This window comes from Brassica oleracea, chromosome C8, assembly GCF_000695525.1.
Source record: "Brassica oleracea var. oleracea cultivar TO1000 chromosome C8, BOL, whole genome shotgun sequence".
Classification (NCBI taxonomy): Eukaryota; Viridiplantae; Streptophyta; class Magnoliopsida; order Brassicales; family Brassicaceae; genus Brassica; species Brassica oleracea.
Window position 1 is genome coordinate 39,962,199 of NC_027755.1, and position 24,965 is coordinate 39,987,163.

Below are 24,965 nucleotides of genomic sequence, written 5' to 3' on the forward strand. Positions count from 1 at the left end.
AATCTGGTAGTTGTAATTTTGCTATGAATTTACGACGAAAATTAATTAGGTGGGCAAAAAAAACGTGTAACACCTATGAAGTTGGTGGATTCAAAAATTTCCTCGCTAAATACACGTAAACTATTCCCTCGTAAATACCACGCAAAATTTACGTCGTATTTACGAGGAAATAGTTTTTCCTCGTAAAATACTCGTAAAATTACATCCACTTTACGACGAAACAGTTTTGTCGTTACGTTACGAGGAAATAACGATGAATTTAGTTTTTCACGTAAATTCGTCGTAAATTCGACGCAAATTTACGAGGATTGTTTTTCCTCGTTAATTTTCGTCGTTAAGCATGTGTTTTCTTGTAGTGTTCATTTTTTAATATAAATCGTTTTAGAGAATTTTTTATGTTCCAAATTATATGACGTTTTCGGTTTTCTATGTAAAATTTATTAACACTTACTTTTATATGACCAATGATAATATACTTTATTATTGGTTGATTTGTGGTTAGGTAAATAATTATGATGTTTTTGTTTACTTTATGTAAAATTTATTAACATTTAATATTATATGACCAATGATAATATACTTTCTATTTTATTATTGGTTGATTTGTGGTTAGATAAATAGTTAATGATGTTTTTGTTTAGAAAATATATAAAAATTAATGATTTCTTAATTTAATGTGCACAATTCTAAAACGATTTATATTAAAAAACGGAGGGATTACTTCATTAAATGTATATAATTGTTAATAAAAATAGTTAATAAGTCAAATTTTCAAATTAATTTGTAATACTCATCATCTACGTCCAAAGTAGAGGGACAAGAGACTCCACCGCCAAATTATCTTTCTTCAGGGTTGCAACACGTGTCCTCTCTGTAAATTCAAAAGCCCTTCTTTTTTTTTTTTTTTTTTTTGTCAACTTTCGTTTTCATTAAACGAAGCCCAAAAGGCATTGTTACAAACAGTCTCAAAATACAATTTAGCCCAAATGAAATCCAAATCTTAAAGATAATGATAAATTGCATGATGAACACGTGGTCAAACTCGTGGCTTCATCTCTTCCAGTCCGTGAAAGAAGAAGGCGGTGCCGGAACCTCGCCGGAAAACTCGCCGATCTTCATCTCGAAACTTGTTTGAGGCTGCTTGCACGTTCTTCATACCTCCAATCGCCGTCGATCTCTGTAAATGCAAAAGCCCTAATCTCAAAAACTCAACCTTTCTCTCTCTGAGTCAAACTGATGTTAGCGATTCGATCATCGAATCACTTCCGATGCATTTCTTCTCTCTGCACTAAAACCCGATTCTCCTCCGCATTGGTCTCTCTCAATCGCCAAGTTTCTCCCTTTCCCTCCTCATACCTCCACAGAGCAATGTCTTCTTCTCGCCCCTCTGCATTTGACGCTCTCATGTCGAAAGCTCGCGCATCCGCCAAGAAGAAAACGACACCCCAAGCTTCCAATTCATCTCCCTCCCCGAACAAAAGAAAAATCGCGAAAACCCAAGACGCCGATTCGCCAAAGGCGGAAGCTTTTCCCGATGAACCCAGATCAGATTCGCCGTCAATTGCGGAAGATTTGAAGAAGGGAGCGAAAACCCAAGACGCCGATTTGACAAAGGTGGAGGCTTTTCCTGATTCGGATAAACCCAGATCGTCAATTGCGAAAAAGTCTAGGACTTTGAGTCAGACGGATAAAGTCGACGAATTGAAGAGTAAGATTGTGTTGCTGAAGAGGAAGCCTGGCGAATTCGATCCGGAGAGAGTTTGTTGTTGGGAGAAAGGGGAGAGAGTTCCGTTTCTGTTTGTGGCATTGGCGTTTGATTTGATTTCAGCTGAGAGTGGGAGGATTGTGATTACTGATATTCTGTGTAACATGTTGAGGACTGTTATTGCCACCACTCCTGATGATTTGGTCGCTACTGTTTATCTTGCGGCCAACGAGATTGCTCCTGCTCATGAAGGGGTGGAGTTGGGGATTGGTGAAGGTTCTATTATCAAGGCCATCTCTGAAGCTTTTGGTAGAACTGAGTCCCAGGTTAAGAAGCTGAATACGGTATGTGTGTTGATAATTTTCAATGTTAGAAAAAATCGATAGGTGTTGGTTAGGCGTTTTATAGAAGATTATTGTTTAGGCGACCGCTTTTTAGAACATTGATAATTTTCATTGGTTGCTTTTATAATGCCAGTGAGGTTGTCTGGTAGGATGTCTTTGAACAGAGGCGCAGGTTAAGAAGTTTTGTAACTGATTGTTATTTGAGTAGGAACTAGGAGACTTGGGGCTTGTAGCAAAAGGAAGCCGTTCGTCACAGACTATGATGTTCAAGCCAGAACCATTGACTGTTGTCAAGGTTTTCAATACTTTTCGACAAATTGCTAAGGTACTTAAAAGCCATTTTCTTATGGTTTATGGCTGACTTGAATGAGATTCAATCAATTTTCTTTTGCCTGACTGAATGCATAAGAGATGAGTGGGATTATATCAGGAAAGTGGAAAAGATAGTACAGAAAAGAAGAAGGATCGGATGAAGGCACTTCTTGTGGCAGCAACAGACTGTGAACCTCTGTACTTAACTCGTTTACTTCAGGTATGCAGATCCATAGTAACAGTTTTTACTCCTCATACTTTGGGTTCCTTACTAAGCTCTATTGAATTTACCTTCCAGGCAAAATTGCGGTTAGGATTCTCAAATCAGACTGTCTTAGCTGCCTTGGGACAAGCAGCTGTTTATAATGAAGAGCACTCAAAGCCACCCCCAAAAACCAAGTCTCCTTTAGAGGAGGTTTGCTTTCTCTTTTTACTTGTGGCTTTGGCTCTCTATGTAACATTCTTCTAGAGCCCTCACGGTTTACTTCTAACGGCTATTCTGTTTTTATTAAAAATATCTTTAATGTGTGTGATATTTACACTATGCATCCTTCTTCTCTGTCTCTGTAGGCTGCGAAGATTGTTAAACAAGTATTCACTGTGCTTCCTGTGTATGACATTATTGTTCCTGCTCTTCTAACTGGCGGTGTGTGGAATCTTCCTAAAACTTGTAACTTCACACTTGGTGTACCTATTGGGCCAATGCTTGCAAAACCAACAAAAGGTGTAGGCGAGATACTGAATAAGTTCCAGGACACAGTTTTCACATGCGAATACAAATATGATGGAGAACGTGCACAGGTGGATATATAAATAAATAGCGGAGTTATTTATATATATTTTATTAAGTATTTGGCTTTATCATTCAGTCACTTTGGCGCAGGTACATTGTATGGAGGATGGTACATTCGAGATATATAGTCGAAATGCTGAAAGAAACACTGGGAAGTACCCTGATGTTGCTCTTGCGTTATCAAGGTAGGCTTCTTGTTGAATAACATTAGAAAGAGCCAATCTTGAAGTTAGTGAAATCTTCTTTATTATGCAGATTAAAGAAGCCTTCTGTGAAATCTTTTATCCTGGACTGTGAGGTTGTTGCTTTCGACAGGGAGAAAAAGAAGATTCTTCCGTTTCAGATTTTGAGCACTCGAGCGCGTAAGAATGTGAACGTCAATGATATCAAAGTTGGCGTGTGCATCTTTGCTTTTGACATGTTGTATCTAAATGGCCAGCAACTTATCCAGGAGAATCTTGATATTCGCCGAGAGGTGTGAGCCAATAAATCATTTTTTTTTCCTTTGGTTTCATGAAGTAAAGTGTTGTGCCTTCTTGCAGAAGCTATACGGATCATTTGAGGAAGATCTTGGATATTTCCAGTTTGCAACTGCTCTAACATCCAGCGATATCGATGAAATACAAAAGTTTCTTGACGCTTCTGTTGACATTGGGTAATATATCTTACACCTTCTTGTCTCCTTGTTGGTTCATTTTGTCATCTATATATGTTTTTTTTTGCAGGTGTGAAGGGCTAATCATTAAAACATTGAATTCAGATGCGACATATGAGCCTGCAAAGCGATCCAATAATTGGCTAAAACTGAAGAAAGACTATATGGACAGGTAATATTCCTTTCCAAAAATTAAAAAAAAATTGTTTAAAAATTGATTCTGAATCGTTTACTGACCCCTAGAGTTATGCAGCATTGGGGACTCTGTGGATCTTGTACCAATTGCTGCTTTCCATGGACGTGGCAAACGCACAGGTTAAAAATCATTCAGACTACTGTATATTTGGTGAATCATTCACCCTTCAGGTTGTTAACAAAGCTACATTGCTTTTCCTTCTAGGTGTCTTTGGTGCATTTTTACTAGCTTGCTACGATGCTGATAAGGAAGAGTTCCAGAGCATTTGTAAAATAGGTCAGTCTTGTACACCTTCTCTATTTAGTTTCTTAAGTGTCTTATACCTTTACGGTTTGAGCTTCTAGGTACTGGATTTTCTGAAGCTGTGCTTGAAGAACGGTCTACCAGTCTCCGGTCCAGAGTGATTCCTACTCCTAAAGTATGATATTTATTTCTTCTCTCTGTCCCTTTTTTATAAAACTGCATGATCATGCTTGTGTTGTTGCTGATTGTGATGATTCAAATATGTCCAGCAATACTACCGAGTTGGAGACAGCCTCAATCCAGATGTTTGGTTTGAGCCCACTGAGGTCTGGGAAGTGAAGGCAGCTGACTTGACCATTAGCCCTGTGCATCGTGCAGCTAATGGAATTGTGGATCCTGATAAGGTTTGAACATTATCTGACTTATTTTCTTCTTTTTCATTTTTTTTTGGTTTGGATCTATCTGATATGATATTGAAGTTTGAACTATTTGATTTTTGTTTCATGAAAAGGGAATTTCTCTACGTTTTCCTCGTTTACTCCGTGTACGGGAAGACAAGAAGCCAGAGGAAGCAACATCATCTGAACAGGTGAAGTCTTGTCATAACCACTAGAATGGCAAGATCAGGCTGGTTTGAAGTTCGTTTCCTTTTTTTTTTTTAATTTTCTGTTTACCCTGTCTGTTTTCAGATTGCTGATATGTACCAAGCTCAAAAACACAACCATCCAAGCAATGAAGCCAAAGGTGAAGATGATTGAACAATTGTAATCTGGTCATGGAGCTTATTGTACGCACAATGTGTGTTTGAGTTTTCTACCTTAACTGCTAATGAAAACAAAACAGTTTTTAGAATAAGTTAATTCGAGGTCTGGAATAGGTAGGTTTACAGTAACAGGATGGTATGTTAAGAAAATCAAATAATCTTTTCTTAATTAAAAAAAAATCACATATACGTATGTTGTCATTATGACGTTTTCTTTATGACATCACCATGGCTGAAAAGAAAGAAGATAAAAAAAACATGTAGTTAGTTACGTTATAACATAAAACAAGTGGATCGAAATGGTAACTTTGACATGTATAACTTAGCGTGTTGTGTTATTTAAACAATCAGTATATAATAATAATCAGATCATTCCAAGATTCTGAAGTCTGCCCCGGCCTTTCCAGACTTTAAATATTGTTTTTTTTACTGTGTATTTATATTTAGTGATTCGAATATATTGATTATGTATATAATAAGAGTAAAGAGTATAATGATGATATCATCAATAAGTTGACTTCTCTAATTGAACAGCGATCTTTTGTCCTTTCTCAAACTCCAACAGGCCTCACCAGAGGGAACATTGGACTTGTCAGCAGGAATGATTCATACATGTACCACGACTATTGTTCTGGCAAGCATGGTGGACATACAGCTATGCATGTGTGTATATCTTCACACCTTTTTTTTTTTGGCCAGAGTACTATATACGCATATCTACCTATCAATTGGTCATAGCAGATTTGAATTTTTTTAACGCTGATTTATTATGATATTACAGTTATAATATGAGAAAGATTACATAGACGATTCGAGAACCGACAATACTACATGCCTTATGAGGATCTACACCTAACTGCATCACCTGAGCCGTTTTACGAAGATCTACGTCTGACAAGATTTATTTGCACCATGTTAAAGATTTTTTGTAAGTCTTTTTTTCGTAGTCTGTATAATTGTTTAATAAATACAGGTTTCAAATCCCAGAGAGATATTTGATATCCTTTATGTATTAAATCAAAAACCTATTTTCAATTATGTATTTGATATAAAAAGTGATTATGAATTATTTTGTTCTACAAGTCTACAAGGTTGTATCTTTTTTTTTTTTTTTTTTTCTTACAAGGTTGTATCTAACTCTATACAAGGCCTTATAATAGTTAAATATTACGTCCCATATTTTATGATTTTTGTTTAATGCCTTGTTTATCCTTTTCTTTGAAAACATTTAAAGAATTTAAGCTTATGTTACAAACGAATCTAAAAATATCACACCACCCAATTTTTTGTTTCTTTATACGAATTTTACTATAGTCGTTGATATAATTTGTTTCATGCATTTATATTATAAAGTTGCAAGTAAATTAATTTAAAGATAACCACCAACTTATTATTTCAACGTTTAAATTCCTGCAAAGCGCAAAACATGTCGAGTTTTTACCATTTAATATTAAAATTTATATTCAAAAACTCAGATTAAAACCTAAATTAGCCCATAACAAACTAAAAGTGAAAACATTGAAATACATAAGCAATAAAAGCGTTTAAGAAAGAAAATATATAAAAGTAAATAAAATTCAAAGAGAGGAGGTGAAAATTTATTTTTGAACAAATAACACGATTCAAAGAGACGAGATTATATTAAAGTTTAAGAAAGAAAATAATAATAAAAGTAAATATAATTTAACGTCGGTGTGCTGGAGCTTGTATAGTTGTATTGAAGATTCTTGCATCCACATGTCCTTCCAATTGGAGTAAACAAAGATTTATAGTCGATCCTATATTATACTTTTTATAGTATGTGGGGGCAATCCAAATTTTAACAAAATAAAATTATCAAAAATTATATTATTCTTTTTTTTTGGCATCAAAAAAGAATTTTATATTATTCGTACACTTGATTATTATGAGAAAACATATCTAAGTAACCTGGGTTCTAAATAAAACTAACTTCATAAAACCTTGACAATTTTTTATCATCTTTTGAAATTTGATTTGTGTATCCATCATATTTAACTTTATTTTAACTTAGGAAATATTTGTATACAGATTGAAATTTAATGAATTGATTGGTCATATTTTTTACAAAATAGAACATCAAATTAAATAAATGAAATTTGGAAACAGCTTGGACATGCAGAAGGATTCCACTTCCACATGTACATGACGAACGAATAGCATTTTTAGGCAACCTTTGGAAATAAGCCCGAGACTTGAAAGATGCGTGCGGCGAAGATGGAATCTTCCAAACAATACTATTAAATCGTTAGTTAACGTTTTAGAATCTCTAAAGAATGTATTCTTTGTGACTTTGTCAACACTACCGAACTCTATATAAACCCTAACGTGATCAATAAACTTGAATCAAGTCTCAAACTTGTAAAGCAAAAGAACTTCATATATCTTTTATATCAATGGGTGATTCTATCGGTGATACCGGAAGCTCCATGCATGGAGTATCCACCGACAAGACGGGCAAGTACGATCTCCCCGTGGACTTGGAGGATAGGGCAACAGTTTTCAAGCTCTTCTCCTTCGCTAAACCTCACATGAGAACGTTCCACCTCTCGTGGATCTCTTTCTCCACATGTTTTGTCTCGACGTTCGCGGCTGCACCACTTGTCCCCATCATCCGGGAGAACTTGAACCTCACCAAACAAGACGTAGGAAACGCTGGAGTTGCCTCAGTCTCGGGGAGTATATTCTCTAGGCTGGTGATGGGAGCAGTGTGTGATCTTCTTGGTCCCCGTTACGGATGTGCATTTCTTGTGATGCTTTCCGCACCAACGGTGTTCTCAATGAGCTTCGTGAGTGGAGCCGCGGGGTTCATAACGGTGAGGTTCATGATAGGGTTCTGCCTAGCCACGTTTGTGTCGTGTCAATACTGGATGAGCACTATGTTCACCAGTAAGATCATCGGTCTGGTGAACGGGACAGCCGCCGGGTGGGGAAACATGGGAGGTGGCATAACGCAGTTGCTCATGCCGGTTGTCTATGAGATCATAAGGCGCTGTGGTGCAACAGCGTTCACAGCCTGGAGAATTGCCTTCTTTGTCCCTGGTTGGTTGCACATTATCATGGGAATCTTGGTGCTCACGCTAGGTCAAGATCTCCCAGGTGGGAACCGAAATGCCGTGGAGAAAAAGGGAAAAGTTGTCCAAGACAAACTTGGGAAGGTTTAACTCTATATATATATGATTATGTTCTCTCAAAAATTTAATCTGCCTATTTACTAGTAGCTAGATGGATCAATTGTCTAACTCATGATTTCGTAATAATGGTGTAGATTATGTGGTGTGCCGTTAGTAACTACAGGACTTGGATCTTCGTTCTTCTCTATGGATACTCTATGGGAGTCGAGTTGAGCACTGATAATGTTATCGCCGAGTACTTCTTTGACAGGTATGTTGTCCATAATCCATATGGATTGGAAACAGAAGAAAGCACTTTTGGTATAGTAAAAAATAAGAACAATAACAGTAAACATATACATTCTTAATTGTTGAGGAATAACTTGGAATGATTTATTCTATTAATTCTATAAATAAATACATTTTAACTTAAATATAATGAAATATTCATATTATCAATTCCAAAGTAATTTCACAAATAAATAAAAAATAACATTTTAAACATGTTTTTACGATTTTGATTAAAAAAAAAAAAAATTCTATTTGTGACCAATTTCATTAATATTATTTCATTCTCTGATTCCATTCATTTTATTTCATGGTTACAATTAATGTTCAGGTTCCACTTGAAGCTTCACACAGCTGGAATCATAGCAGCATCTTTCGGAATGGCCAACTTCTTTGCTCGTCCAGCAGGAGGCTATGCATCTGACCTTGCAGCCAAATACTTCGGGATGAGAGGGAGGTTATGGGCGTTGTGGATCATTCAGACAGCAGGTGGTCTCTTCTGCGTGTGGCTCGGCCGTGCCAACACCCTCGTTACTGCCGTTGTAGCTATGATCCTCTTCTCTTTAGGAGCACAAGCCGCTTGTGGAGCCACCTTTGCCATCGTGCCTTTTGTCTCCCGGCGAGCCCTAGGCATCATCTCGGGTCTAACCGGGGCTGGAGGAAACTTCGGGTCAGGACTCACACAGCTTATCTTCTTCTCCACCTCACGCTTCACAACTGAACAAGGGCTAACGTGGATGGGAGTTATGATAGTTGCTTGCACGTTGCCTGTGACTTTGTGTCACTTTCCTCAGTGGGGAAGTATGTTCTTGCCTCCTTCCACAGTTACGACGGAGCAGTATTATGTTTCTGAGTGGAGCGAGGAAGAGAAGGAGAAGAACATGCATCTAGGCAGCCTCGCGTTTGCCAAGGACGCCGAGTCTGAGGGCGGCCGAAGAGCCCAATCAACCATCATTGTTTGATTAATCAATGATTTCATTTATGTGGTATGGAACTACCTTTGGGAAAACAAACACATTGTTTCCATGTTGCTTTTATTGCGTTTTGCTTTTTTGTTTTTGCCTTTCTTGAATTTCTTTTGTTTGTTTGTACTGAGCGTTTTTTAGTTAAAACTTAAAAGCTCTTTTTAATTGAAGTGTGCCTGCATGTTGAGAAATCACGAAAGTGTTTACTTCTTTTTAATCATGATAAAAAACGATCATAATCATGTTTTCAAGAAAAGAGATACGGTGATTGATTGTGTCTGTGATGAGTTTATATGTTATGTTCAATCAAACATTTAAGCTGTGTTCACTTGCAAAACGTTAATGCCAAGCGTTTTAAATCGGATCTTCTAGTATCTCCAAGTAATCATGCATGGATGTCCACATATCTTGCCGCAAAAGTTATATGGACGCTTAAAAAAATTAGGTTTTTCTTTGTGCACCTTATTTTTTGTGCACCATTAAAAAAATTAGGTTTGAATTTGTTATATATATGTAAGTCTGTAAGATATATATCTGATGTCAAATACATGAACGTAATGACGTTTTTTGTCCTAATTATGCAGGACCGGTCATGGGCAAAATCTAACGAAACATTGACTTTAGGTCCTTAAAAATTTTGAAAAAAATTACATAGAAAAAAGTCTCCAAAATTTTTTTTTAGGCCCCCAAATTTACCAAAAAAAATTTATAGCTGGAATTTTTTAAAAACTGCCTACAGCTCCCTAAATCTCAGGGTCGGCCCTGTCCTTACGTTCCTTTTTTACACCACGCTGTCATTACGTTAAACGTATAAAACATTAGATTGAAATGGTAATTTAGACGCACATATAACTTAACCTAATAAACCAACCAAACTAATAGTCAAACTATATATATATAACTCCAAGATTCTTAATCGACCCCAGCGTTTCCAGAGTTCAAATGTTATTTTTAACTCTTATTTTTCAACTGATGATTTGAATTATAAAATCAAAATGAAAGTAACTCGCACACCTTACTATATGTATATAGCAATGATGGCGTCATCAATAAGTTGACTTCTCAAATTTGGAAAGCGAAACTTTGGCTTTTCTCAAACCTCAACAAGCCTCGTGACAGGAAGCATTGGACACGTGGCTTATACAAGTACCACGACTATGGTACGGCAAGTCGGCAACTATATATGATGGACGATATATATACATGCACCTCCTAGTCATTCACAAGACTACAAGTACTTATAATATAATTTTAGTTAAAATCACAATGAATATATACGCAATTCTACATATCAGTTCGCCAGAGGCAATTTGAAATCATTCAGAAACCTATTTTATTTTATGTAAATATTATTCAAAATTCTGGTTAGAACTTTTTTTCAAGGTCTGTATAGCAGTTAAATTATGCGTATTTATGAGTTTTTTTCTTATTGTTTGTTAAATTACGTTAATTTAACTGGTTATATTGTTCAAATGTGATTAATTCTATGTTTAGTCTGATGGTGGACATGTAAAACTGCTAATGCCAAATTGCCAATCAAATATACATATATATATATATGTGTATGTATGTGGTGGTATATATGGTTGGGCACTTGGGCTTGTAACTATACCATTCATATCCAATTTTTGCAGTATTATACTACTATACGGAAGATATATAATAAGTTTGTTGAAGTTACAAAGCGATTGTTTGGAATTTTAAGAGACAACTAATAAGCAGCTAAGGCCACAATAAACTCGACCGTCCGAGAAAACAGCAATTAGTCTATTCACTAAAACACAATTATTCGTATTCTTGATACTTATACGCTATAGAGAATTACATTGATGCCCCTAAGAAATTATCAAGATTATAGTATAACAGAATAATAGAGAACTACAATGACATCACTTTCGAATGATTATAAATGTTAATTTAACGAGTAACATGATGTCAATGATCGAGCTGGCTGGCTGGCTTTTACCAAAAAAAATGATCGAGCTGGCTAGTTGGCAAGGGTTATTGGCGAAAACAAAAGAGAATAGCTGATTTATAGATAATTACTATTTGATCAGGATGCATGAAAGCGAGGTCGAAGCCTTTTTGAAATATTGATGAATAAGAGGCTTTTCCCGTAGAATGCCTGCATGCGAGTGAGATCCTAGTTCTGAAAAAGCAACCCCTTGCACTCGTTCCAATCGAGAAAAGAATGAAAAATTAAGGTTAAAAGCAAAACTACTGAAACAAAGTAGTCAACGAAACAAGTGAATAATTTTTTTTGGGTGGAAACGTGTGTGGAACCACTGGCGTAGAAAGTCTTCAAATTCACTATGCGTGTTAAAGTGTTAGAGCATGATTATCCGGGGTACTTAGTGGGTTTCTTAGTGCGTGGGCCCCCACAAAACCCTTAAGGATCGGTTACAAAAACTACTAATTAAGAACCGATTTTAGTGACTTTCTTACACTGTTCGCGGACCCCAGTGACACGTGGCGGCTCCCGATTGGTTTGCTTTTTAATTTTTTTTTTTTTTTTTTTTTTAAAAAACTAAGAAAGGATAATCATGGCCTTAGGATTCAAGAACGGTGAGAATAGAAAACGTATAAATTCAGATCCACTAAGCGTTGTGAGACCAAAATACCAAAGACCACATACCATATGTTCTCTCCAATTCATAGAAAGTGTTGTTTTAAAAACTTTTACATAGATTAAAAACATTAAAAATTTGCATACTTGTTAACTATTATAAGTTATTAAAAAACAGAGACCTATGAACTAGGAGATTATAGAAGGCTAGAATTGTCACTTGAGAATATAGGCAACCTTTGGGATAAGCGAGAGAGTAGGAAGATGCAAATAGATTCCTCCAAATAATACTTAAAAATGTTGTCGTCAAGAAATAAAAATAATTAGGGTAACCATTGAGAATCTCCAAAGAATGCATTTTTCAAATAGTCAACGCTAGGAATACTATATAAGCCCTCGTGTGATCTCCAGACATCAATCAAAACAAAAACTTGAATCATATCACATTCTTGTGAAAGAACTTAAACATTTTGCATCAATGGGTGATTCTACTGGCGAGCCGGGAAGCTCCATGCATGGAGTGACCGGTAGAGAACAAACATTTGCTTTCTCGGTGGCTTCACCGATTGTCCCAACCGACAAGACAGCAAAGTTCGACCTGCCGGTGGACTCGGAGCATAAGGCAACGGTTTTCAAGCTCTTCTCCTTCGCCAAACCTCACATGCGAACGTTCCATCTCTCGTGGATCTCTTTCTCCACGTGTTTTGTCTCGACGTTTGCGGCTGCACCACTTGTCCCCATCATCCGAGAGAATCTCAACCTCACGAAACAAGACATCGGTAACGCAGGAGTTGCGTCCGTCTCGGGGAGTATCTTCTCTAGGCTGGTGATGGGAGCAGTGTGTGATCTTCTCGGTCCACGTTACGGCTGTGCCTTTCTCGTTATGCTTTCCGCACCAACGGTGTTCTCAATGAGCTTCGTGAGTGGAGCCGCAGGGTTCATAACGGTGAGGTTCATGATTGGGTTCTGTCTAGCAACGTTTGTGTCTTGTCAATATTGGATGAGTACTATGTTCAATAGTCAGATCATCGGTCTGGTGAACGGTACAGCCGCCGGGTGGGGAAACATGGGAGGTGGCATAACGCAGTTGCTCATGCCGGTTGTCTATGAGATCATAAGGCGCTGTGGTGCAACAGCGTTCACGGCCTGGAGGCTTGCCTTCTTCGTCCCTGGTTGGTTGCACATCATCATGGGAGTCTTGGTGCTCAATCTAGGTCAAGATTTGCCAGATGGTAACCGAAGTGCCTTGGAGAAAAAGGGAGAAGTTGCCAAAGACAAATTCGGAAAGGTAACTATTTACATATATCACACATGAATATGTCATCCTAGACGTATTAAGTATTAACTCTTGATTTTGTAAAAATGGTGTAGATTATGTGGTACGCCGTCACAAACTACAGGACTTGGATCTTTGTTCTTCTCTATGGATACTCCATGGGAGTTGAGCTGAGCACTGACAATGTTATCGCCGAATACTTCTTTGACAGGTTTGTTTTTGATCTCGATTAAAGCTAAAAGAAAAGACTACATATATTTAAAAGAGAGAGTAGTCAGAGCCAGTTCTGAATATAACGAGATGAAACATTCGCTTATGGTCCCAAAATATTAGTATTTAATATATATATCATTAGTCCTCTAAATGATGAAGAAAAATATATGTTTGGTAACTGTTTTAAGCTCCGTAAATCTAAGGACCAGCCTGAAAGTAGTAAACATATGTTTATGATTTGTTCAGGTTCCACTTGAAGCTTCACACAGCTGGAATCATAGCAGCATGTTTCGGAATGGCCAACTTCTTTGCTCGTCCAGCAGGAGGCTATGCATCTGACCTTGCAGCCAAATACTTCGGGATGAGAGGGAGGTTATGGGCGTTGTGGATCATTCAGACAGCAGGTGGTCTCTTCTGCGTGTGGCTCGGCCGTGCCAACACCCTCGTTACTGCCGTTGTAGCTATGGTCCTCTTCTCTTTAGGAGCACAAGCCGCTTGTGGAGCCACCTTTGCCATCGTGCCTTTTGTCTCCCGGCGAGCCCTAGGCATCATCTCGGGTCTAACCGGGGCTGGAGGAAACTTCGGGTCAGGACTCACACAGCTTATCTTCTTCTCCACCTCACGCTTCACAACTGAACAAGGGCTAACGTGGATGGGAGTTATGATAGTTGCTTGCACGTTGCCTGTGACTTTGTGTCACTTTCCTCAGTGGGGAAGTATGTTCTTGCCTCCTTCCAACGATCCAGTGAAAGGTACTGAGGAGCACTATTATGGTTCCGAGTGGAACGAGCAGGAGAAGCAGAAGAACTTGCATCAAGGAAGCCTCAGGTTTGCCGAGAACGCCAAGTCCGAGGGTGGCCCTCGTAGCCGCTCAGCTACGCCGCCTCAGAATACACCCAACAATGCTTGATCATTCCAAGATTATTATAATCCATAATTTTACTTATGTGAAATGGAAACAACAATGGAAAAATAAGTATCTATTTCTTTCTTCATATATTGTGTTTGTCTTTCTTGAATTTGTTTTGTATGTTTGCACCGAGCCTTTTTTGATTAAAAGCTCTTTTTGATTGAAGTGTATCGCTCTTTAAGGTTAAGACTCGTAACAACTAGTTAATCTGAATTTCTCAAAAGTTTGTGAAACTACAAGAGTTTATAACTTTTGATATGTAACTTTATGAGTACTAAGTGCGTATCAATCAAAATTGCTGACGTGCCTATGTCCAACAAATTTGGATATGAGAAACAAAGAGAAAATCATTGTCGAAATATGAAACTGAAAAGTCAACTATATTGATGAGCTCAGCATCATCAAGTAATTATATTTGTAAGTTGTAACGTGTATCTGTATTATTTTTCTTCTTCTTCTTCTTCATATAGATGAAAATACAACTCAAACAAACTATTCAGACATTGTTTAATTAGCGCTTGGGTTTTGAAATTGTGATAATGGCTTCAATGACTGCATCGTGGTCTGGACTTATCAAATCCTGACAACAAACAATAATTCAGATATTTGATGATGACGTAACATTAGACTTTTCGTATCATCATGTTCCCATTTCAGATACCGACGTCTTCGTTGACTCTCAAATATACAAAACTACTACCGCTACACTATTTTGATCTAAACCATCCAACTATCCAAATGCTAGTTAACGTTATAAATTATAACGTACGTTCTAGTTTGATGCGACATGTATGCCCAGTGTTTTTAAGATACGTTAGGAATAATAGGCGTTTTCTATAGCTAGCGAACCATCATACATTTTGTACGTGGACGTTTACATATGGTGGATAACAAGCGCGTTCGCTAATATTGCTTCGGTTCATGTAAACCGCGCAAATTCTCCCTAAATAAATAAAGACACATTACAAGTTTTTACTAATCTTTAATTCTCCACATATACACTAAAATGATGGTTTCATCAGTTACTATTCTTCAGTCCATTTTTTTTTTACGTGTATTTATTCATCAGTTACTATTCTCCCTTTAATAAGTAACGTTGCTTGTATTCGTAAACAATAACGGTGATGATTGATCACAAAAGAATGATTTGTCTTGCAATATTATTAAAAACGATTGGGCCAACAAGAAACCCAACATGAACTAAAGTATTTGTAAACAAAAAGCCCAATAAGGCCCACGTAGTTTCAGCAGCAGGTCAGTTTCACCGAGAGTCTATTGTTGAAAGATCTCTAGGGAATGAAGCTGGGATGCTTCACGGTGGAGAAGTTTTATTCAATTTTTCTCATTAGGGATTTTACCTTAAATTCATAATTTTTAAATAGAAGCTTGTATTCAAAAAGTTACAATACTAAAGTATCATTTTGTACAAATCCGAAACACAAGGGAAGACAAAACATTCCGGCGGTGGTAAAAGTTATTTCGATAACGGTTACAATTTGAATGAGTATTAAAGAGGACAATTTAATAACCGCGGAATAGTCATTGTCACAAATCACAAAATCACAAAATCACAAATCACAAATCACTGCGGCTTGAAAGCGATCGAGACGCGTGCGTGTGTGTGTGTCCACCGTGAAAGTTGCGCAGAGCTCGGAGAAGCGATTTCGCCGGCGATTTCTACCGGAGATCTTCAAAATTCTGCTCGTTCCTCTTCTCTCGTGCGTGCAGGTACGCTTCCGTTTCTAGGTTGGCTGGGAATGTTAATCGCTAGAATTTAAGGTCTCGATCGAACGGTTTTTAGGGCTTTTTAGAGATTCGCATCTACTCTCTCTCTCTGGTGAGATGAGATGAGATGATTCTATAGGCGTCTGCTGCATGAAATACACTGATTAGCTAGTTTGAATTTGTAGGCTCTTGTGTCTCTCGGCGATTAGAATTTTTTTTAGGGGTTTTAGAGAGACTCGCACTGTCTTTGTGGTGAGATTATAGTTTTTGTAGGCTATTGGTGTGAAAAAAAGACTGACCTTTGAACTCTTTTTTTTTTTTTTTTTTCTGTTAAGTGTGGTTTGCTTTAGATGAGATGAAGAAAGAGGAGAAGAATGGTTCAACGGGGAGGACTATTTGCACTAGGTTTGTAGCTGTAGCTTCTTCTGCCTCAGCGGAGAAAGATAATTCTGGTTTGAGTTTGAGGAGGTCAGCCCGGGGAACATCGTCTACTACTTCTACGAAGAAGCTAGCAACACCAACTTCTAGTACCAGCAAGTCGGAGAAACGGAATCCTTCACCCGTTTCTGTTTCAAAAAAGTCTGGTAAAATGGAGAAGAAACACAAAGCAAGTCCTTTGAGAAGGTCTAATAAGGGGAAAAAGCCTGGCAGGAATGCTGACACTTCATCAACGGAAATTAAGGAGAGCGAGGACAGCGTAGAGGATTTGACAGGGGTGGTGAAGAAATATGAGCCTAAAATGACTGGCCGGAGTTTCAGGGCGTTGTATAGAGGGCATCTCAAGAATGAAGCTAAGGCTTCTTCGAATGATGAAGAGTTAGTAGTGGTTGGTTGTTCTCGCCGAGTTCCTGCAGGAAATGATGATGCTAGAGACGATAGCAGTTCCCCACGTGTGAATTTAGAATCTAAAGGGGTCCGAGTTGGCGAAACTAGTACACACAAGGGCCCTGATTTTGCTGTGAAACTAGCTAGGGATACAGAGAATATGGTGCTTGATTCATCCCCCGTGGTTGGGGATGACAGTGTTATAGGTTCACCATCTGAGAATCCAGAAACCCAGAAGCTTCGTGTCAGTGCAACTAGATTAGAAACCAACACAGATTTGCCTCTGAAAAGAAAAAGGGACACTGTAGGAGTGGTGATGGATGCATGTGCAAATACAGATGACCGCACTATGAGTACTGATGGGGTTATTCCATCTCCATCCGGAAGCACAAACAACAATCAACCTGAAAGTCGTGACACATGTCAAACAGGGAAAAAGTAAGAATTCTCGATCTCTCGTCTCTTTTTGAAACTATCTGGCAATTGCTTTTTATTATATGAATGCTGAACCGATATGTTCTAGATTGTAATTTTAAATTTACAACAAATTTTGAAAGGGTCAGCGATGAGTTTGCAAATCTCCGTGTTTCCTCCAGCATTGCTCAGCCAGTTCAAGAACCTGATCACTTGGCACAGGTTGGTTTCTTCTTGCTTTACTTTGGACACCTGTTTAATATTGGCCTGTCAAATTTACTTATCCTTTTACTTCTAAACTGCAAATTCTGGTCTGCATTGCATTGTGATATGAAGGTATCTGGACCCGCTTCAAGCAGAGACTATGGGGAGGACAGGCAGAATATGCAACAAGATAAATCACATGACCGAAAGTTGTCATCGATGTATCCAGAGTATTGGGTTCCAGTGCAGCTATCAGATGTACAGATAGAGCAATACTGTCGGACTCTCTTCTCCAAATCTTCATCTCTTTCTTCGCTGTCGAGGACTGATCCTGTTCGAGCTCTTGAACAAACTCTCAGTTCTGTAAGAAAAGTAAGTTTATTTGTTTTATTCTTCAATGCGCTTGTGCGTTAAATTCCCAGTTAACGATGACAATAAGGTAAAAGAAAGAAATATATGACCAGATAAACTGTTCACTGCATTGCTGTTAAAAAGAAAAGTATTAGGTGCCATGCTCCTAAGAGGTTGTCACACAGGTGCTATGCCTTTCTATTTGTATGTTTGTTAGGAAATGCTCTGGTCTATTTGTTTTCCGCTGTTCCGTAACACAGAGAATTTGAAGTGCAAATAAGACAGTTTAGGATTAGCTTAGATATCTGACTATTATACATGAACATCACGTTTTCGCAAAGCCTCTTTCTGCATGTTAATGTGTGGAGATATTAAATACCTTTTCCGTGTGTTTGCAATTTTGTTGACAGATTTGTAACCACCCATATATTATGGATGCGTCTTTCAAACAACTGCTCACCAAGAATCTGGAGGTTCATAAAATCGAGGATGTCGAAATCAAAGCAAGCGGGAAGCTTCACCTGCTTGATGCAATGCTTACTCAGATAAAATCAAAGGGTTTCAAAGCAGTTATCTTCTACCAGGTGCATTTCCATTACTTATCAATGACGATACTTCTTTGTTTGTCACAAATACGCCGCTTACTGCATTTTTAATACGTAAATATATAGTATCCTGGCTTTTACTTTTAACAATGGAGTTCTGTCTTGTGCTGAAGTATGTTTTTGATTATGTGATCGTGAATTGTAAAGTAGCCTTCAGCAATCAGTTGGCACTATGAGAAATGATGAACTGGAATGTTTCTTCTCCTCTTCTTTTATTGATATATATGTGCCTCATGTTTGTTTGAAGAATTTTTTATATTTTGTTCAACAGGCAACACAAAGCGGTGAGGGGCTTATGCTTGCTAATATTCTCGACGATTTCGTGAGCCAAAGATTTGGTCAGAACTCGTATGAGCATGGGGACTCTCACTCAAAGAAGAACGCTATTAACAATTTCAACAAGGAGAGTGAATGTTTTATCCTGCTTCTGGAAACACGTGCCTGCAGTCAAAGCATTAAACTCCTGCGTGCTGAGGCTTTGATTCTTTTTGGAAGTAGCTGGAATTCATCGCATGATGTTAAGCTCTTGGAGAAGATCAAGATTGAGTCATATTCTGAAAAAACTAAAATATTCCGGTTGTACTCAACATGTACAGTTGAAGAAAAAGCCCTGATTCTGGCTAGGCAAAAGAAGTCTCTGGATAACCTAAACCGTCCTCTGACACATGCACTGCTCATGTGGGGGGCTTCATGTTTATTTGATAAGCTGGATCACTTCAACGGCAGTCAAACCCCAGATTCAGGAGTTCCATTAGAACAGTCTATTAGGGGCGACGTGATTCGTGAATTCTCGTCCATTCTCTCTTCCAGTGTTGGAGAAGGAAATGTAGGCAAGCTGTGCCTACTGTTAGAAGCCAAGCATGCCCAGGGAACTTACAGCACTGAGTCTACTCTGTTTGGTGAAAAATATGTCGAGCTGTCAGATGAAGTTAGTCCAAATATATTTTGGACAAAGCTGTTGGGTGGAAAGAACCCTGTGTGGACATACTATTCAGATACTTCTCAAAGGAGTCGAAAAAGAGTACGACATCTTCAGGGCTCTGAAGAGACTGCCAAACTTGACGATGGCAAAAATACAAAGAAGAAAAAGAAGGCTTCAGATGATGTCGCAGTTGTTTACCATGAAAGAAAAGCCTCTGGGAAGGATCACATAGGTAAAATATTTCACTTCCTGCTTTTAACTCTAGTGTTTATTGAAATTTGAATTTACTTTGCTTACTATCTATTCTTCAGGGGATTTGGAGTCACCAAAAGTCACAACGCTCCTGTCATCTGGATCTGCTTCTGGTACTAACGATGCATTAGATGGAAAAGATGCTATTGGCTTGTATTCTGTGGGCGGTCATATATCTGGAATCCCAGAGGATATGTTAGCTGCCATTGATTGTAGACAAACTCCCGGCGAATCACAGAAGACTCTCCATACTGTTTTAAAGCCGCAGATGTCAAAACTTTGCCAGATTTTGCATCTTTCAGTAAGTGGCTTTTTCGCCTGCGCAACTCATTTTAGCTTTTGCATATGTAGATTGTAACTGGAATTGTCACCTCATTCCATGTCATGGCCAAATAGATTTTTTAGTGTTCAACTATATTGTTTCCGTCATATCTGGCTCCGTTGCTTATGTTCTGTTAAAAATGGAGGAACTTCTGCACAAAACACTAGGTAGTTATTTTCCCCATGTCCTTCATAGCTAAGAAAGACTCGTCTCCTTGGCATGATCCGTTCATGTGAGATATTGATATAATTCTTGGCCTCAGTACCTGGCGGATCAAAAGTGTATATGTTTGCTGGTGTTATAGAAACTGATATATTGACTGGTGCTATAAGTTTTGTGTATACAGTAACTGTTATTTTGGGGTCTTATATCGTCATATATTGGCTAATAGATGTGTCTACTGCCGTGTCCTTACTCCCTACCCTACTGAATACTTCTGTGGATGTCTCTGTGCACCGTTTATCAAACTTGCACTAAAAGGTATACCTGCTAATTGGTTGACATATCATTTTGTTTTTCAGGAAAATTTGGCACGCATGGTTGAAAAAGTTCTTGAATATATTATTGACAACCACCGTGTCTGCAAAGAGCCAGCTACAACATTGCAGGCCTTCCAGATAGCTGTGGTATGATAGCATTCACTTCCATAGTATATGCATTTTTCTTCTTCATCATCTGTGGCATCACTGCTTTTGTGGGAATGTTTAACTTTCCAGTCATAGGATAGAAACTTCCATTAATTGCTTGAATTAGACTAGCTACTAATATCTAACAAAATCCATGCTTTGTAGGCCACAACGTAAGGCCTTTGATTGTTGCATAATTTATGAATATTGCTGAATACGTTCTTAATAATGCACTTCCAGATTTGGATTGCAGTCTCTTTCGTTAAGCAAAAGTTCAACCGTGAAGAATCTCTGGCCCGCGCAAAATCGGAATTAGGTTTCAATTGCTCTAGAGAAGAGGTGGATTATGTATATTCTTTTCTGTACTGCATGAAGAGTCTATTCGTGGGGCGCACACAAGGTTTCCAAGAAAAGGGTGAAGAATGCATGGCTGAGAAAAGAGGTAGCCATTATAGCTCAGTAACCAAGGATGTTGAAAAGACTATTAGCGACATCAAAAAGAAATGCAGTAAGAGCCTGCATAAGCTTGTACAAACCCTCGAGGAAGAAAAGATGGACCTGATGAATAGGAATGCTGTCAAGAAGCAGGAACTTCAGAATTGTAAAAAGGTGGAAGCATCATTTATTCGTGTCACCTATTCAGGTATAAATACTCAGAGCTTACATGATGCTCTCCAACGGCTGGAATGTACTTTTGAAAGAAAGTTTGATGATCTCAAAGGAGAGTTGGATGAATGCCTTGAAAGTTTAGAGCAAATAAACGAGGCTGGAAAGAAGAAGTTGGCTGAAGATGAAGCCTGTTGGATTAGTCGGATAGAGAAATGGGCACGAGCTGAATTAAGAAATGGTGCTCCCAATCAAGCATGGTCCAATGCGGACAACAGTTTGGACCAGCAGAATGAAGAAGCTTGTTCTCTTGACAAGGAGATTCCTGACGAGTTAGCTTTGCCTCTGCCAAACCCTGCGTCTTTGGTAAAGACTAGAGGCTCTGCTGAATCTGATCAGGTTAATTCATTTGAATCTTTATAATGCTTATTCTTGTTTTCCTGTAAACCAGTTAGTGCCAGATCGATGCCGATCAAATGCCCTTTTGTCTTAATAAATTGACTTTTCTGGACAGGTGGATCACGAGAAACCTGATTCAGCAGAAAACATTCAGGGGAAAAAGACTGAAACAGCAGTTGAGCCTCAGCCGGCTGGATCTCGTATGCCTTCTTCACCGGGCGAAAAGCAACATGACCTAGCAGCAAACGTTCAGGGCCAAAACATTGAATCAGCAATTGAGGCTCAGCCAGTTGAATCTTCTATGCCTTCTTCACTGGCTGGACAGCAATCTGACCCGGCAGTAAACATACAGAGCAAAAATATTGAAACATCAATTGACCCTCGGCCAGCTGAATCTTCCATGCCTTCTTCACCGGCTGGACAGCAATCTGACCCAGCAGTAAACATTCAGGAAAAAGATAATGAAGCGGTAATGGAGCTTCAGCCAGCTGAATCTACTGTGCCTTCTTCACTGGCTGGACAGCAAACTGACCCAGCAGTAAACATTGAAACCGTAATTGAGCCTCAGCCAGCTGAATCTTCCATGCCTTCTTCACCGGCTGGACAGCAATCTGACCCAGCAGTAAACATTGAAACCGTAATTGAGCCTCAGCCAGCTGAATCTTCCATGCCTTCTTCACCGGCTGGACAGCAATCTGACCCAGCAGTAAACATTGAAACCGTAATTGAGCCTCAGCCAGCTGAATCTTCCATGCCTTCTTCACCGGCTGGACAGCAATCTGACCCAGCAGTAAACATTGAAACCGTAATTGAGCCTCAGCCAGCTGAATCTTCCATGCCTTCTTCACCAGCTGGACAGATTCAGGGAAAAGATATTGAAGCGAGAATGGAGCTTCAGCCAGCTGAATCTCCTGTGCCTTCTTCACCGGCTGGACAGCAATCTGACCCAGCAGTAAACGTTGAAACCGTAATTGAGCCTCAGCCAGCTGAATCTTCTATGCCTTCTTCACCGGGAGGAAAGCAACCTGACCCAGCAGAAAATATTCAGGGCAAAAATATTGAAGAAACAGTCGAGTCTAAGCCAGCTGGATCAGAAACATTAGAGACTGGTGGTTTTGCTGCATCAGAGCAGGTCTGTCTTGAAGACTCTATCTTTTGCGGTTTTACTGTTATCTAGCTGTTGTAATGTTCATTCTGAGTTTCCCATTTGAAGAGCAGCGAAGAGTGGTTATTGATTAGGTCTCATATCTGTTTAAATTTTACTCTCTGGACAGGTTGATCAAGTTGCATGTCCTTCGCCATCTTCGCCGGCTGGAAATCAACCTGATTCAGGCGCAAATATTGAGAGCCAAAGTATCAGCACATCAGCTGAGCCCCACATCGCTGGTCCAGGCGCAGTATTACATCAGGTAGCTATTGTCGCAGCTTAAGACTTTTCTCTTTTGTTGTCTGAAAGTAGTACAACTTTGTAATGTCTTCGTTCTGGATTTGCTGCATGAAATAATTAACGCTCAGGATGCATGCTCTCTGCCATCTCCATCGGTTGGAACTCAGGCTGATATAGCAGCAAACACTGAGGGCCAAAATACTACAACAGTGTCAAATGCAGTAGAAACTGGTTGGTAACTACCCTTGTGCATTTCAGTATAAGTTTGCCAGACAGCTAACACAATCTGATAATGATCTTTGCTCAGATAACGTTGCACCCCTTGTCCATGAAGGTGTTGTGGAGTCGTCAGCAGGTGTAATAGCTCCTGTTCCATCACTTCTTAACAATGCTACGGCTACTACAGTTCAACCTGTTCCCCAAATACCTTTCCCTGTGTTCAGTGACCCATTTCAGCATGAACTGGAGAAGCTGCGAAGACAATCAGAGATCACAAAGAAGACCTGTGAAGAAATGGTTAGTCGTTGTCAATACCCCCAGTTACCTCTAGTTTTAGTTCCTTTTTCTCAAAATATTCACCGACTCTTAAATTGTCTATGAGCAGAAAGCAGTCTTGAAAGCTAAATTCGAGAAGAAGATAGCTGAATTACAAGAAGAGTATCAGAGAAAGTTTCATGAGGTACAAGCTGTACATGCAGCCAGAAAGACGAAGTTACAGACGAGGAAGAATCTTGTTATAAAGAACAAGCTGTTGTCGAGTGCGTTCTTGTCTAAATGTACGAGCAGAATCTCCTCTCATTCCTCAGCAGCAACTCCAATGGGCAAGTGTTCGAATAATAGAAGCATAATTGTTTTTTAAAGATATAAGGTTATGAAGTCATAATAACACCTTTTTTTTCTTTTTTTCTTTCTCCAGTTAGAATCCAGCAGCTAGCACAGAGAGCAACACAAGTAAGCGCACTGAGGAATCATACTGCTTCGGCTCCGTACTGCACAATGCCTCAACCAAGACAACCTCTCATCTCCAACCCTTTACCATATTCAAATGCGTTTATTCAGCAGCAAGAACAACCACAGAACTTGGGGAGTGGATTGCAGAGGAGCAATGATGTGGTCTGTCTCTCTGATGACGAGTGATCTAATCTTCTTATGTTTAGCGTTTAATAGTTTGGTCTAGAGTTGTATAAAAAAAGTTAAGTTACCTATAAATACTAAATTAGTCGGTTAATTGATGATTGGGGCCATCATCAAAACTTCTTCTTACCCTGTTTCTGGAAATGAAGCTTATCGAACGGGTGTGAGGGTTGATAGAGATACAGTCTCCCTCCTTTAGTTTTAAAGCTCTAATCAGATGTCTCTATACGTTTCTAGCTTTTATAAATATATTTTCTTATCTCCTCATCTTACTACTCCAGATATGCAATATTCTCATTGTCTTTTGGGCCAAAGATTTGATCCTTCTCACTGTCTTTTGGGCCAAAGATTCAGCAATTGGGAGAAGCTTCTGGGCCCAATTGTAAAATTATCGAGGCTTCAGAGCCCAAATGTAATATTCTCAACTTTTTCTTTTCGATACAGGTGAAAAGGGCAAAACAGAAGTAAGCCTATCTTCTCTCTCATTTTTTTAAAAAAAAGGCTAAGAAATATTTAAAGCAACCATCCTCTTTTATAAAGTTTTCATTAGATTTCACAATTTTGCAAAGTACTGCTACTAAGTGTTAAGTACTAACTAGTTTGAATTGACTGTACTATCTTTCACGGGCAAACTCTACTGTTGTCTACGTACAAATAAATAAATCCGTATAAAACAAATGCAGAAATATTAATTACTCCCACATGATATGCAGGGTTAGTGGGTTACAACAATATGCGAAAAACTCAAGTTTTGAAAGATAGATCAGGAAAATAAATATCAACGGAAATTGAAAAAAAAACATATCATGATATTTATTATTTTATATAATTGT

At 38.6% G+C, this 24,965-nt stretch overlaps 4 protein-coding genes across 4 annotated transcripts; all 4 read left to right on the forward strand.

Annotated features, from left to right (window-relative positions):
- Positions 1-1,025: 1,025 nt before the first annotated feature.
- LOC106312404 (DNA ligase 1-like) lies at positions 1,026-5,191 on the forward strand. Its single transcript, XM_013749919.1, has 15 exons — positions 1,026-2,049; positions 2,258-2,374; positions 2,480-2,581; positions 2,660-2,776; positions 2,932-3,162; positions 3,245-3,339; positions 3,410-3,629; positions 3,697-3,809; positions 3,880-3,981; positions 4,063-4,124; positions 4,210-4,281; positions 4,350-4,423; positions 4,518-4,652; positions 4,760-4,837; positions 4,938-5,191. Exons 1-15 carry the CDS (start codon positions 1,237-1,239, stop codon positions 5,004-5,006), a joined length of 2,400 nt encoding a protein of 799 aa, XP_013605373.1. The 5' UTR covers positions 1,026-1,236; the 3' UTR covers positions 5,007-5,191.
- A 2,234-nt stretch (positions 5,192-7,425) lies between these two features.
- On the forward strand, positions 7,426-9,392 carry LOC106309386 (high-affinity nitrate transporter 2.1-like). Its single transcript, XM_013746413.1, has 3 exons — positions 7,426-8,187; positions 8,298-8,413; positions 8,762-9,392. The coding sequence occupies exons 1-3, from the start codon at positions 7,426-7,428 to the stop codon at positions 9,390-9,392; spliced, it is 1,509 nt and encodes a 502-aa protein (XP_013601867.1).
- Positions 9,393-12,392: 3,000 nt separating this feature from the next.
- LOC106310928 (high-affinity nitrate transporter 2.1-like) lies at positions 12,393-14,530 on the forward strand. Its single transcript, XM_013748153.1, has 3 exons — positions 12,393-13,249; positions 13,333-13,448; positions 13,697-14,530. Exons 1-3 carry the CDS (start codon positions 12,440-12,442, stop codon positions 14,358-14,360), a joined length of 1,590 nt encoding a protein of 529 aa, XP_013603607.1. The 5' UTR covers positions 12,393-12,439; the 3' UTR covers positions 14,361-14,530.
- A 1,356-nt stretch (positions 14,531-15,886) lies between these two features.
- LOC106311664 (helicase protein MOM1-like) lies at positions 15,887-24,395 on the forward strand. The gene is made up of 16 exons (XM_013748914.1): positions 15,887-16,088; positions 16,421-17,348; positions 17,468-17,546; positions 17,661-17,900; positions 18,290-18,463; positions 18,756-19,638; positions 19,718-19,959; positions 20,502-20,606; positions 20,847-21,611; positions 21,727-22,164; positions 22,471-22,743; positions 22,886-23,020; positions 23,127-23,229; positions 23,306-23,514; positions 23,603-23,819; positions 23,915-24,395. Exons 2-16 carry the CDS (start codon positions 16,441-16,443, stop codon positions 24,133-24,135), a joined length of 4,992 nt encoding a protein of 1,663 aa, XP_013604368.1. The 5' UTR covers positions 15,887-16,088; positions 16,421-16,440; the 3' UTR covers positions 24,136-24,395.
- The last annotated feature ends 570 nt before the right edge of the window (positions 24,396-24,965 follow it).